The sequence below is a fragment of the Hypanus sabinus genome (genome assembly GCF_030144855.1).
Source record: "Hypanus sabinus isolate sHypSab1 chromosome 5 unlocalized genomic scaffold, sHypSab1.hap1 SUPER_5_unloc_2, whole genome shotgun sequence".
Lineage (NCBI taxonomy): Eukaryota > Metazoa > Chordata > Chondrichthyes > Myliobatiformes > Dasyatidae > Hypanus > Hypanus sabinus.
Window position 1 is genome coordinate 487,461 of NW_026778918.1, and position 15,202 is coordinate 502,662.

At 51.0% G+C, this 15,202-nt stretch overlaps 1 protein-coding gene across 3 annotated transcripts in view; it reads right to left on the reverse strand.

Annotated features, from left to right (window-relative positions):
* Positions 1 to 4,420, reverse strand: part of daxx (death-domain associated protein) — a 59,113-nt gene extending 54,693 nt beyond the window's left edge. Inside the window, exon 1 of one of the 3 annotated variants that reach the window (XM_059957518.1) lies at positions 1,909 to 4,420. In XM_059957518.1, the coding sequence (XP_059813501.1) occupies positions 1,909 to 2,127 (219 nt within the window). In that variant the 5' untranslated portion in view covers positions 2,128 to 4,420. The remainder of the gene's footprint in view (positions 1 to 1,908) is intronic. The other 2 variants (XM_059957517.1, XM_059957515.1) reach the window with 2 other exon arrangements.
* Positions 4,421 to 15,202: the final 10,782 nt, after the last annotated feature.

The window sequence follows — 15,202 nt, forward strand, 5'->3', positions numbered from 1 at the left end:
AGATGTTGCCCCGGTCGAGCCTGACCCGGGTGAGGGCGGTGTTGCCCCGGTCGAGGCTGACCCGGATGAGGGAGATGTTGCCCCGGTCGAGCCTGACCCGGATGAGGGAGATGTTACCCCGGTCGAGCCTGACCGAGATGAGGGAGATGTTGCCCCGGTCGAGCCTGACCCGGGTGAGGGAGATGTTGCCCCGGTCGAGCCTGACCCGGGTGAGGGAGATGTTGCCCCGGTCGAGCCTGACCCGGATGAGGGAGATGTTACCCCGGTCGAGCCTGACCCGGATGAGGGAGATGTTACCCCGGTCGAGCCTGACCCGGATGAGGGCGATGTTGCCCCGGTCGAGCCTGACCCGGATGAGGGCGATGTTGCCCCGGTCGAGCCTGACCCGGATGAGGGCGATGTTACCCCGATCGAGCCTGACCCGGATGAGGGAGATGTTGCCCCGATCGAGCCTGACCCGGATGAGGGAGATGTTGCCCCGGTCGAGCCTGACCCGGATGAGGGAGATGTTGCCCCGGTCGAGCCTGACCCGGATGAGGGAGATGTTACCCCGGTCGAGCCTGACCCGGATGAGGGAGATGTTGCCCCGGTCGAGCCTGACCCGGATGAGGGAGACTTTACCCCGGTCGAGCCTGACCCGGATGAGGGAGATGTTACCCCGGTCGAGCCTGACCCGGATGAGGGCGATGTTGCCCCGGTCGAGCCTGACCCGGATGAGGGCGATGTTGCCCCGGTCGAGCCTGACCCGGATGAGGGAGATGTTACCCCAGTCGAGCCTGACCCGGATGAGGGAGATGTTGCCCCGGTCGAGCCTGACCCGGATGAGGGAGATGTTGCCCCGGTCGAGCCTGACCCGGATGAGGGAGATGTTGCCCCGGTCGAGCCTGACCGAGATGAGGGAGATGTTACCCCGGTCGTGCCTGACCCGGATGAGGGAGATGTTGCCCCGGTCGAGCCTGACCCGGATGAGGGAGATGTTGCCCCGGTCGAGCCTGACCCGGATGAGGGCGATGTTGCCCCGGTCGAGCCTGACCCGGATGAGGGAGATGTTACCCCGGTCGAGCCTGACCCGGATGAGGGAGATGTTGCCCCGGTCGAGCCTGACCCGGATGAGGGCGGTGTTACCCCGGTCGAGCCTGACCCGGATGAGGGCGGTGTTACCCCGGTCGAGCCTGACCCGGATGAGGGAGATGTTGCCCCGGTCGAGCCTGACCCGGATGAGGGAGGTGTTACCCCGGTCGAGCCTGACCCGGATGAGGGAGATGTTACCCCGGTCGAGCCTGACCCGGATGAGGGAGATGTTGCCCCGGTCGAGCCTGACCCGGATGAGGGAGATGTTACCCCGGTCGAGCCTGACCCGGATGAGGGAGATGTTACCCCGGTCGAGCCTGACCCGGATGAGGGAGATGTTGCCCCGGTCGAGCCTGACCCGGATGAGGGAGATGTTACCCCGGTCGAGCCTGACCCGGATGAGGGAGATGTTGCCCCGGTCGAGCCTGACCCGGATGAGGGAGATGTTACCCCGGTCGAGCCTGAGCCGGATGAGGGAGATGTTACCCCGGTCGAGCCTGACCCGGATGAGGGCGATGTTGCCCCGGTCGAGCCTGACCCGGATGAGGGCGATGTTGCCCCGGATGAGGGAGATGTTACCCCGGTCGAGCCTGACCCGGATGAGGGAGATGTTACCCCGGTCGAGCCTGACCCGGATGAGGGAGATGTTGCCCCGGTCGAGCCTGACCCGGATGAGGGAGATGTTACCCCGGTCGAGCCTGACCCGGATGAGGGAGATGTTACCCCGATCGAGCCTGACCCGGATGAGGGAGATGTTACCCCGGTCGAGCCTGACCCGGATGAGGGCGATGTTGCCCCGGTCGAGCCTGAGACTACGTGCCCCTCCTCCGGCCTCACCTCACTGAACAGCCGCTGGTTCTCGAAGCGGACCAGGCCGCGTTGCTCCTCCTCGGGCCCGGGAGGCTGCAGCTGGACGCGGCGCTGTCGGCAGTTGGAGGCCGAGGCCTGGAGCTCGGTCGCCGCGCCCTCCTGCTCATCGTCCGACAGCAGGTTGACCACGTCGCTGGAGGCCGGGCCCGGCTGCAGGCGCTCGCTGCCACCCCAGCGCAGCGCCATGGAGCGGCGGTGGCGGCGGCGGAGACTCAGCGGGAAGCCAGCGCCCGGCGCCCGCCCGCAAACTCCGACGCCATCGACACAAAAGCTCTCCTCAGAGCCGAGCGAGCGAGCGAACAACCGTCACACCGCGCTGCAACGGAACACCCTATTGGTCTGCCCTACGACCCTGAAGCTGCAGTGTCGGGCCTATCCATTGGATGACCTGTGGAAGGGACGTGCAGTGGAAAACATTCTGAATTCCGATTGGTTTGTGTCTTCAGTGTTGCGCTCCGATTCGTTCATGGTGGTCTGCTTTCTCTGATTGGCTGGAAGAGCCTGCCTCTGCATTGGCTGCCTGCCGATACGTGCCAAGCACTGAGCTGTAGAGCCGCTTTCCGCCTCGGCGTCGTACGTTATGATTGGGCGAAGTCGAAAAGGGCTCCACTGATTGGCTCTCTTTTTTTCGCGCCCAAGTTTCCCCGCTCCCAGTTGGCCGGAACGCTGCTCTCTGCTGATTGGAGCAGGACAGATTCGGCCTGCAGTGCTGTTGTAAACAGAGGCAGGGTTGGCAATTCCCCCTTGCCGGGGCTTCTCGGGCCCCGCAAACAACCGGGAGGCGCAGAAGATTCTTCAGGAAGTATTAAACTTTAACTTGCAAATCAAAGCTGAGACAGTCATGGAGCTAGTCGCTGATTGCCCACCGATCCCTGGACATACCATTTTTTACAGCAATCTCCTGGTTTAGTTGCATTAGCATATCCAATCGGTCGACAGTTGCGTACCACAAGTACAGCCGCCACTATTGTTTCTACCCATTGACTTAATCATGTTCTAATCTACATCTCTTAGCTTCCTCTTATTAACACACCATTGTCTTCTACATTCTTAAGATTTCATTCTCCTACTAAATTGGATACATGCATAGCAAATAGCAAGTTCAAAGCTGACTACATAGTTTTGGTTACACAGCAAACAATGCAACTTATATACTCCCATACCCTCCGTGGAGCTTATTCACGACCTCGGCAAATCCCATAGAGACACAGAACATGACGGCACAGAAATAGGCTTTTCAGCCCATCTAGTCTGTGCCACACTGCTATTCTGCCCAGTCCCATTGACCTACACCCTGCTCTACCTCTCCAAATGGCCGATGACACGACCGTGGTGGGTCTCATCAGCAAGAACGACGAGTCAGTTTACAGAGAGGAGGTGCAGCGTCTAACGGACTGGTGCAGAGCCAACAACCTGTCTCTGAATGTGGACAAAACAAAAGAGATGGTGATTGACTTCAGGAGGGCACGGAGTGACCACTCCCCGCTGAACATCGACGGCTCCTCGGTAGAGATCGTAAAGAGCACCCAATTTCTTGGTGTTCACCTGGTCCCTCAACTCCAGCTCCATAGCAAAGAAAGCCCAGCAGCGTCTCTACTTTCTGTGAAGTCTGTGGAAAGTCCATCTCCCACCCCCCATCCTCATCACATTCTACAGGGGTTGTATTGAGAGCATCCTGAGCAGCTGCATCACTGCCTGGTTCGGAAATTGCACCATCTCGGCAAGACCCTGCAGCGGATAGTGAGGTCCGCTGAGAAGATCATCAAGGTCCCTGTTTCCGCCATCACAGACATTTACACTACACGCTGCATCCGCAAAGGAAACAGCATTAAGAAGGACCCCACGCACCCCTCATACAAACTCTTCTCCCTCCTGCCATCTGGCAAAAAGGACCGAAGCATTCGGGCTCTCATAACCAGACTGTGCAACAGTTTTCTTCGCCCAAGCCATCAGTGTCCTCAATACTCTGAGTCTAAACCGGTATTGTAATTTGTCCTCTACTGTGCCTATTGTCTTGTTTATTAATTATTGTACTGCCCTGCACTGTTTTGTGCACTTTATGTAGTCCTGTGCCGGTCTGTAGTCTAGTGCAGTTTTTATGTTGTTTTACGTAGTCAAGTGTAGTCTTGTGTTGTCTCACATAGTCTTGTGTAGTTTTGTGTTGTTTCATGTAGCACCAGGGTCCTGGAGGAACGTTGTTTCATTTTTACTGTGTACTGTACCAGCAGTTTATGGTCGAAATGACAATAAAAACAACTTGAACTTGAACTTAACTGTTGAACTGTGAAAAATCCTAAAAAAACATAGTGGATGACGAGTAAAACCCTCCCCAGCATTGAGCACCTCTACACGAAGAGTGGTCCCAGGAAAGCAGCATCCATCACCAGGAAAGAGGTACAGAAGCCTCAGGCCTCGCACCACTAGGTTCGGGAATATTTATTACCTCTCAACCTTCAGGCTCTTGAACATAGGGGATGAACCTATGGACCCGCCTTCAAGGACTCTTCGTCACTTGTTCTTGATATTTATTGCTTATCTATTTAATTAGTTACACATTTGCGGACTTTTGTAGATCGGTTCTTTGTCCGGCCTGTTGGGTGTGGCCTTTCTTTGAATTGTATCCTGTCTCTTCGATATCCTCATTCATTATTTGCAGTGTCTTCCTTTGCACGTTAATTCTTTACTGGTCTTTTCTGCTTATGTGCAGTCTTTCATAAAATTCTGTGGTACCTCTCTTCCTGTAAATATCGTATGAAAATGAATCTTAAGGTATCATATGGTAACAGCATATGATATACTGTACATTCTTTGATAATAACTTAACTTTGAACCACAGGTTCAGCACTGTTTCCATACTGAATAGTTACATGATAAAAATATACATGATCAAAAGACTAGCAAACAATCAATGTGCAAAGAAAGACAATATTGAAATAATACCGAGAACATGAGTTGTAAAGTGTCCCTGAAGGTGAGTTTGTAGGTTGTGGAACCAAGTCAGAGATATGCAGGTGAATTTATCCAGACCGGTTCAGATTGAGGGGTAATAACTATTCCTGAATGTGGTGGTGTGGGTCCTGGGGCTCCTGTACCTCCTGCCTGATGGTACTGCTGAGGAGAGAGCATGTCCTGGGTGGTGGTTCCTGATGGTTTGAGGGATAGTAACTGTTCCTGAACCTGGTGGTGTGAGTCCTGGGGCTTCTGATGGTACTGCTGAGAAGAGAGCATGTCCTGGGTGGTGGTTCCTGATGGTTTGAGGGATAGTAACTGTTCCTTAACCTGGTGGTGTGAGTCCTGGGGCTTCTGATGGTACTGCTGAGAAGAGAGCATGCCCTGGCTTTGTTTTTGTATAGTCTTTGTTTATGTATAGTTGTTCATAAAGTTCTATTGTATTTCTTTTTTTTTTCCTGAAATGCTTCTGTAACCCTCTCACTGGGCTCGTTTACAGACTTGGCTTGTTAGCTAACTCTACTAACAGCCACCTGACTCAGTGGTGAAAAGGTCACCCCTCATAAACAATATACGTATGATCTGGGGTTCAAGCAAACAGGAACGTTGTGATATTCTGAATAAAGGAATCTTTATTTGAGGGAATGCTGTGTAAATACAGTTATCGGTCACCTAGAAATGACAACTCGTGCAGCAGCATAACATTAAACAGGAAGTATATTTACTACAGTTTCAACTTCAAAAAGCAGTTACAGAAACAAAATCATTCGCCATCCATCTGCACAAAGCACTTCCTGCCTCCCCCGTGCACAGCTGAAAGAAGCCCGTCCTTCAGAAAGCTCTTCCCCACGGCTCTCCAGAACCTCCTCTCACATCCCACAGTCCGGATTGGCTGACAAGTCGGCTCCTCGTCTCAGCTGAAGCCAAAACACTCTCAGTGCTTTTACAAAAAACTGATAACATAAACCAGCTCACAGCATGGCAGCAGAAATCTGAACCAGGGTGATGAGGAACTGACAATTTAGCGAGGTGAACCAAAACAGAGTGGGGCGACCTGGGGGTTCAGCTGTGCGCACAAACTAAAGTTCAAAGTAAAAAATGTCACCATGATTAACTTAATGATTAACTTATTATTTATGGTTTTATATTGCTATATTTCTTCACTATTCTTGGTTGGTGCGGCTTTAAAGAAACCCAGCTTCCCTTGGGATCAATAAAGACTGTCTGTCGCAAACTCCACGTTCGCCACCTGCTGGCATTTCCAGGAAAATGAAGAAATAGCAGCTGGACTGGAAGTAATTGAAGGAGCAGTGTTTTTGAGCTTTGATCTGTGTTTGGTACTGATCAGCAAGAACAAGTTAAAATAAGCCAGGGTAAGTGGAGTGACCAGTGTCAGTGCAACTAAGGAAACGGGTTTTAAACTTCCAATACCAACAAACTTGCTTCCAAATGTGCAGTCTCTGGTGGATAAATTCAATGATCTGAGCACCAGGGTGCTGAATCAGAGGGACATTAGGACCACGTCACAGCAGAATCCTGGTTAACCCCTTCCATACCGGATGCAGTGATCCAGATTGACGGGTTTACTCTTCACCGGCAGAATCTCTCTGAAGCAGAGATGGAGGAGTACGCCGCATGATTAGATCCTCTTGTGCACAAGTACATCAGTGCTGGCCCAATTCTGCTCACCAGTATTCACCTGGAATATCCAGCAGTAAAGTATTGTCCTTTTTACCTACCACAGGGTTCGCTGGGATCATTCCGGCAGGCCAGCTTCCAGCAGGTTTTAGATGATCTGAGCAATGGGATCAAAATGCAGGAAGCAGCGCAGCCTAACGCCTTCACCATTGCATTTGGAGATTTTAACCAGGCCAGTTCACACTCTCACTTGGGAAGTCAGATCACCTGGCTGTACTTCTACTCCCTGTGCAGGCAGAGACTGAAGACTGCTCGTTCCACACAGCTACCACTCTCTGAGTAAAGAAATTCCCCCCTGTGTTAGCCCTAAACTTTTGCCCCCTAATTCTCAACTCATGTCCTCTTGATAAAAACCTATCCACGTCAACTATATCTATCCCCCTCATATGCTCCAAAGAATAAAGACCTAACTTGTTAAACCTTTCTCTGTAACTTAGGTGCTGAAACCCAGGTAACATTCCAGTAAATCTCCTCTGTACTTTCTTTATTTTATAGACATCTTTCCTGCAATTCAGTGACCAGAACTGGACACAATACTCCAAATTCGGCTTTACCAATGCCTTGTACAATTCTAACATTACATCCCAACTCCTATACTCAATGCTCTGATTTATAAAGGCCAGCATACCAAAAGCTTTCTTCGCCACCCTATCCACATGAAATTCCACTTTCAGGGAACTGTGCACCTCACACTTATCAGCGTTAAATTCCATCTGCCATCTTTCAGCCCACTCTTCGAACTGGCCTAAATCTCTCTGCAAGCTTTGAAAACCTACTTCATGATCCACAACGCCACCTATCTTAGTATCATCTGCATACTTACTAATCCAATTTACCACCCCATCATCCAGATCATTAATGTAAATGGCAAACAACATTGGACCCAGTGCAGATCCCTGAGGCACATCACTAGTCACTGGTCTCAAACCTGACAAACAGTTATCCACCACTACTCTCTGGCATCTCCCATCCAGCCACTGTAGAATCCATTTTGCTACTTTAATATTAATACCTAATGATTGAACCTTCCTAACTAACCTTCCATGCGGAACCTTGCCAAAGGCCTTACTGAAGTCCATATAGACGACATCCACTGCTTTACCCTCATCAACTTTCCTCGTAACCTCTTCAAAAAATTCAATAAGATTTGTCAAACATGACCTTCCACGCACAAATCCATGTTGACTGTTCCTAATCAGACCCTGTCTATCCAGATAATTGTATATACCGTCTCTAAGAATACTTTCCTTTAATTTACCCACCACTGACGTCAAACTGACAGGCCTATAATTGCTAGGTTTACTCTTAGAACCCTTTTTAAACAATGGAACCACATGAACAATACGCCAATCCTCCGGCACAATCCCCATTTCTAATGACATTTGAAATATTTCTGTCAGAGCCCCTGGGTCGCCTCAGGCTCGCTCATCTCGTTCTCGTCTAGGGGGAGCAGCCTTCGGCCCCGCCAAACTGGGTAATCAGCTGGTGTAGATGCTGTGTGATGTCCCCGCCTCGCCCAAAAAAACACCATATGCAATTAAATGAGTACAATTTATACAGGTTACTATAACTAAGTGATTAAAAACCATACAGGATATATGAAGGAAAAGAAAATAAAGAAAAGGCACCAAACTTATCAAAGTCCAAACCACTTCGTGCACAACAGTTGGAGCTCAATTACTGAAGTCTTCTGGCCACCATTCGATCCGCTCCGAACTCCTCGACTCACAGCTCAGGACCAACCAAAGTGATCAACCAAGCACATCTATCTTTGTCTCCTCTCCTCGGGGTACCTCCTGGCCTTGGACGCCCCTTGGGGTCCATTCCTCGCCCTGTTTACAGCATCGCATCCTCTCTCTCTCTCACCCCCTCGCGCCGAACTCCCCAAAAGCCTGTCAACAATAGCTTACAGACTCAGAAGGAAGAACAACATTAATCCCAATTGGTTAACAAAGGAATACAATTCTCCTTATCAGTAAATTTTAAACCAAACAAGCTTCATTGGGGGGGGGGGTTTAAAATAAAATCCCAATCTCTGTTTAAAATAAAACTGGGTCTGGGATCGCACTGTGCTCACCACCAGAGATTGGGAATTTATTTTAACCCCCCCCCAATGACTGGGATCGCACTGTGCTCACACACCAGAGATTGGGATTTCATTTTAACCCCCCCCTAATGACTGGGATCGCCCTGTGCTCACACACCAGAGATTGGGATTTTATTTCCCCCCCCCAATGACTGGGATCGCACTGTGCTCACACACCAGAGATTAGGATTTTATTTTAACCCCCCCCCGTGACTGGGATCGCACTGTGCTCACACATCAGAGATTAGGATTTTATTTTAACCCCCCCCCCATGACTGGGATCGCACTGTGCTCACACACCTGAGATTGGGAATTTATTTTAACCCCCCCCGTGACTGGGATCGCACTGTGCTCACACACCAGAGATTGGGATTTTATTTTAACCCCCCCCCCAATGACTGGGATCGCACTGTGCTCACACACCAGAGATTGGGATTTTATTTTAACCCCCCCCCCCAATGACTGGGATCGCACTGTGCTCACACACCAGAGATTGGGATTTTATTTTAACCACCCCCCCAATGACTGGGATCGCACTGTGCTCACACACCAGAGATTGGGATTTTATTTCAACACCCCCAATGACTGGGATCGCACTGTGCTCACACACCAGAGATTGGGATTTTATTTTAACCCCCCCCGTGACTGGAATCGCCCTGTGCTCACACACCAGAGATTGGGATTTTATTTTAACCCCCCCCCCCCGTGACTGGGATCGCACTGTGCTCACACACCAGAGATTGGGATTTTATTTTAACCCCCCCCAATGACTGGGATCGCACTGTGCTCACACACCAGAGAATGGGATTTTATTTTAACTCCCCCCCCCACTCTGACTGGGATCGCCCTGTGCTCACACACCAGAGATTGGGATTTTATTTTAACCCCCGCCCCCCCCGTGACTGGGGTCGCACTCTGCTCACACACCAGAGATTGGGATTTTATTTTAACCCCCCCCCGTGACTGGGATCGCACTGTGCTCACCACCAGAGATTGGGATTTTATTTTAACCCCCCCCCCAATGACTGGGATCGCACTGTGCTCACACACCAGAGATTGGGATTTTATTTTAACCCCCCCCCCAATGACTGCGATCGCACAGTGCTCACACACTAGAGAATGGGATTTTATTTTAACCCCCCCCCCAATGACTGGGATCGCACTGTGCTCACACACCAGAGATTGGGATTTTATTTTAACCCCCCCCCAATGACTGGGATTGCACTGTGCTCACACACCAGAGATTAGGATTTTATTTTAACCCCCCCCCAATGACTGGGATCGCACTGTGCTCACACACCAGAGATTGGGATTTTATTTTAACCCCCCCCCCCCCAATGACTGGGATCGCACTGTGCTCACCACCAGAGATTGGGATTTTATTTTAACCCCCCCCCAATGACTGGGATCGCACTGTGCTCACACACCAGAGATTGGGATTTTATTTTAACCCCCCCCCCAATGACTGTGATCGCACTGTGCTCACACACCAGAGAATGGGATTTTATTTTAACCCCCCCCCAATGACTGGGATCGCACTGTGCTCACACACCAGAGATTGGGATTTTATTTTAACCCCCCCCCAATGACTGGGATCGCACTGTGCTCACCACCAGAGATTGGGAATTTATTTTAACCCCCCCCCATGACTGGGATCGCACTGTGCTCTCACACCAGAGATTGGGAATTTATTTTAACCCCCTCCCCAATGACTGGGATCGCACTGTGCTCACACACCAGAGATTGGGATTTTATTTTAACCCCCCACCGTTACTGGGATCGCACTGTGCTGACACACCAGAGATTGGGATTTTATTTTAACCACCCCCCCCGTGACTGGGATCGCACTGTGCTCACACGCCAGAGATTGGGATTTTATTTTAACCCCTCCCAATGACTGGGATCGCACTGTGCTCACACACCAGAGATTAGGATTTTATTTTAACCCCCCCCCCCATGACTGGGATCGCACTGTGCTCACACACCTGAGATTGGGAATTTATTTTAACCCCCCCCCCCGTGACTGGGATCGCACTGTGCTCACACACCAGAGATTGGGATTTTATTTTAACCCCCCCCCCAATGACTGGGATCGCACTGTGCTCACACACCAGAGATTGGGAATTTATTTTAACCCCCACCCCGTGACTGGGATCGCACTGTGCTCACACACCAGAGATTGGGATTTTATTTTAACCCCCCCCCCCCGTGACTGGGATCGCACTGTGCTCACACACCAGAGATTTGGATTTTATTTTAACCCCCCCCCCCGTGACTGTGATCGCACTGTGCTCACACTAGAGATTGGGATTTTATTTTAACCCCCCCCAATGACTGGGTTCGCACTGTGCTCACACAACAGAGATTGTGATTTTATTTTAACCCCCCCCCCATGACTGGGATCGCACTGTGCTCACACACCAGAGATTGGGAATTTATTTTAACCCCCCCCAATGACTGGGATCGCACTGTGCTCACAGACCAGAGATTAGGATTTTATTTTAAACCCCCCCCCAATGACTGGGTTCGCACTGTGCTCACACACCAGAGAATGGGATTTTATTTTAACTACCCCCCCCCCACTCTGACTGGGATCGCCCTGTGCTCACACACCAGAGATTGGGATTTTATTTTAACTCCCCCCCCCCACTCTGACTGGGATCGCCCTGTGCTCACACACCAGAGATTGGGATTTTATTTTAACCCCCGCCCCCCCGTGACTGGGATTGCACTGTGCTCACACACCAGAGATTGGGATTTTATTTTAACCCCCCCCCCAATGACTGGGATCGCACTGTGCTCACACACCAGAGAATGGGATTTTATTTTAACTACCCCCCCCCACTCTGACTGGGATCGCCCTGTGCTCACACACCAGAGATTGGGATTTTATTTTAACTCCCCCCCCCACTCTGACTGGGATCGCCCTGTGCTCACACACCAGAGATTGGGATTTTATTTTAACCCCCGCCCCCCCGTGACTGGGGTCGCACTCTGCTCACACACCAGAGATTGGGATTTTATTTTAACCCCCCCCCCGTGACTGGGATCGCACTGTGCTCACACACCAGAAATTGGGATTTTATTTTAACCCCCCCAATGACTGGGATCGCACTGTGCTCACACACCAGAGATTGGGATTTTATTTTAACCCCCGCCCCCCCGTGACTGGGGTCGCACTCTGCTCACACACCAGAGATTAGGATTTTATTTTAACCCCCCCAATGACTGGGATCGCACTGTGCTCACACACCAGAGATTAGGATTTTATTTTAACCCCCCCAATGACTGGGATCGCACTGTGCTCACACACCAGAGATTGGGATTTTTTTTAACCCCCCCCCGTGACTGGGATCGCACTGTGCTCACACTCCAGAGATTGGGATTTTATTTTAACCCCCCCCCACCGTGACTGGGATCGCACTGTGCTCACACACCAGAGATTGGGATTTTATTTTAACACCCCCCCCAATGACTGGGATCGCACTGTGCTCACACACCAGAGATTGGGATTTTATTTGAACCCCCCCTGCCGTGACTGGGATCGCACTGTGCTCACACACCAGAGATTGGGATTTTATTTTAACCCCCCCCCAATGACTGGGATCGCACTGTGCTCACACACCAGAGATTAGGATTTTATTTTAACCCCCCCCCCAATGACTGGGATCGCACTGTGCTCACACACCAGAGATTAGGATTTTATTTTAACCCCCCCCCCCCAATGTCTGGGATCGCACTGTGCTCACACACCAGAGATTGGGATTTTATTTTAACCCCCCCCCAATGACTGGGATCGCACTGTGCTCACACACCAGAGATTGGGATTTTATTTTAACCCCCCCCCAATGACTGGGATCGCACTGTGCTCACACGCCAGAGATTGGGATTTTATTTTAACCCCCCCAATGACTGGGATCGCACTGTGCTCACACACCAGAGATTAGGATTTTATTTTAACCCCCCCCCCCCATGACTGGGATCGCACTGTGCTCACACACCTGAGATTGGGAATTTATTTTAACCCCCCCCCCGTGACTGGGATCGCACTGTGCTTACACACCAGAGATTGGGATTTTATTTTAACCCCCCCCCCAATGACTGGGATCGCACTGTGCTCACACACCAGAGATTGGGAATTTATTTTAACCCCCCCCCCGTGACTGGGATCGCACTGTGCTCACACACCAGAGATTGGGATTTTATTTGAACCCCCCCCCGTGACTGGGATCGCACTGTGCTCACACACCAGAGATTTGGATTTTATTTTAACCCCCCCCCGTGACTGTGATCGCACTGTGCTCACACCAGAGATTGGGATTTTATTTTAACCCCCCCCAATGACTGGATTCGCACTGTGCTCACACACCAGAGATTGGGAATTTATTTTAACCCCCCCCCCAATGACTGGGATCGCACTGTGCTCACACACCAGAGAATGGGATTTTATTTTAACTACCCCCCCACTCTGACTGGGATCGCCCTGTGCTCACACACCAGAGATTGGGATTTTATTTTAACTCCCCCCCCCACTCTGACTGGGATCACCCTGTGCTCACACACCAGAGATTGGGATTTTATTTTAACCCCCGCCCCCCCGTGACTGGGGTCGCACTGTGCTCACACACCAGAGATTGGGATTTTATTTTAACTCCCCCCCAATGACTGGGATCGCACTGTGCTCACACACCAGAGTTTGGGATTTTATTTTAACCCCCGCCCCCCGTGACTGGGGTCGCACTCTGCTCACACACCAGAGATTGGGATTTTATTTTAACCCCCCCCCCCCCCGTGACTGGGATCGCACTGTGCTCACACACCAGAGATTAGGATTTTATTTTAACCCCCCCAATGACTGGGATCGCACTGTGCTCACACACCAGAGATTAGGATTTTATTTTAACCCCCCCAATGACTGGGATCGCCCTGTGCTCACACACCAGAGATTGGGATTTTATTTTAACCCCCCCAATGACTGGGATCGCACTGTGCTCACACACCAGAGATTAGGATTTTATTTTAACCCCCCCAATGACTGGGATCGCACTGTGCTCACACACCAGAGATTAGGATTTTATTTTAACCCCCCCAATGACTGGGATCGCACTGTGCTCACACACCAGAGATTGGGATTTTTTTTAACCCCCCCCCCCGTGACTGGGATCGCACTGTGCTCACACTCCAGAGATTGGTATTTTATTTTAACCCCCCCCCCCACCGTGACTGGGATCGCACTGTGCTCACACACCAGAGATTGGGATTTTATTTGAACCACCCCCTGCCGTGACTGGGATCGCACTGTGCTCACACACTTGAGATTGGGATTTTATTTTAACACCCCCCCCAATGACTGGGATCGCACTGTGCTCACACACCAGAGATTGGGATTTTATTTTAACCCCCCCCCCCGTGACTGGGATCACACTGTGCTCACACACCAGAGATTGGGAATTTATTTTAACCCCCCCCGTGACTGGGATCGCACTGTGCTCACACCAGAGATTGGGATTTTATTTTAAACCCCCCCGTGACTGGAATCGCCCTGTGCTCACACACCAGAGATTGGGATTTTATTTTAACCCCCCCCCAATGACTGGGATCGCACTGTGCTCACACACCAGAGATTGGGATTTTATTTGAACCCCCCCCTGCCGTGACTGGGATCGCACTGTGCTCACACACCAGAGATTGGGATTTTATTTTAACCCCCCCCCGTGACTGGGATCGCACTGTGCTCACACACCAGATATTAGGATTTTATTTTAACCCCCCTCCCCGTGACTGGGATCGCACTGTGCTCACACATCAGAGATTAGGATTTTATTTTAACCCCCCCGCCATGACTGGGATCGCACTGTGCTCACACACCTGAGATTAGGATTTTATTTTAACCACCCCCCCCCCGTGACTGGGATCGCACTGTGCTCACACGCCTGAGATTGGGAATTTATTTTAACCCCCCACCGTTACTGGGATCGCACTGTGCTCACACACCAGAGATTGGGATTTTATTTTAACCACCCCCCCCGTGACTGGGATCGCACTGTGCTCACACACCAGAGATTGGGATTTTATTTTAACCCCCCCCCCCAATGACTGGGATCGCACTGTGCTCACACACCAGAGTTTGGGATTTTATTTTAACCCCCGCCCCCCGTGACTGGGATCGCACTGTGCTCACACACCAGAGATTGGGATTTTATTTTAACCCCCCCCAATGACTGGGATCGCACTGTGCTCACACACCAGAGATTAGGATTTTATTTTAACCCCCCCAATGACTGGGATCGCACTGTGCTCACACACCAGAGATTAGGATTTTATTTTAACCCCCCCAATGACTGGGATCGCCCTGTGCTCACACACCAGAGATTGGGATTTTATTTTAACCCCCCCAATGACTGGGATCGCACTGTGCTCACACACCAGAGTTTGGGATTTTATTTTAACCCCCGCCCCCCGTGACTGGGGTCGCACTCTGCTCACACACCAGAGATTGGGATTTTATTTTAACCCCCCCCCCGTGAC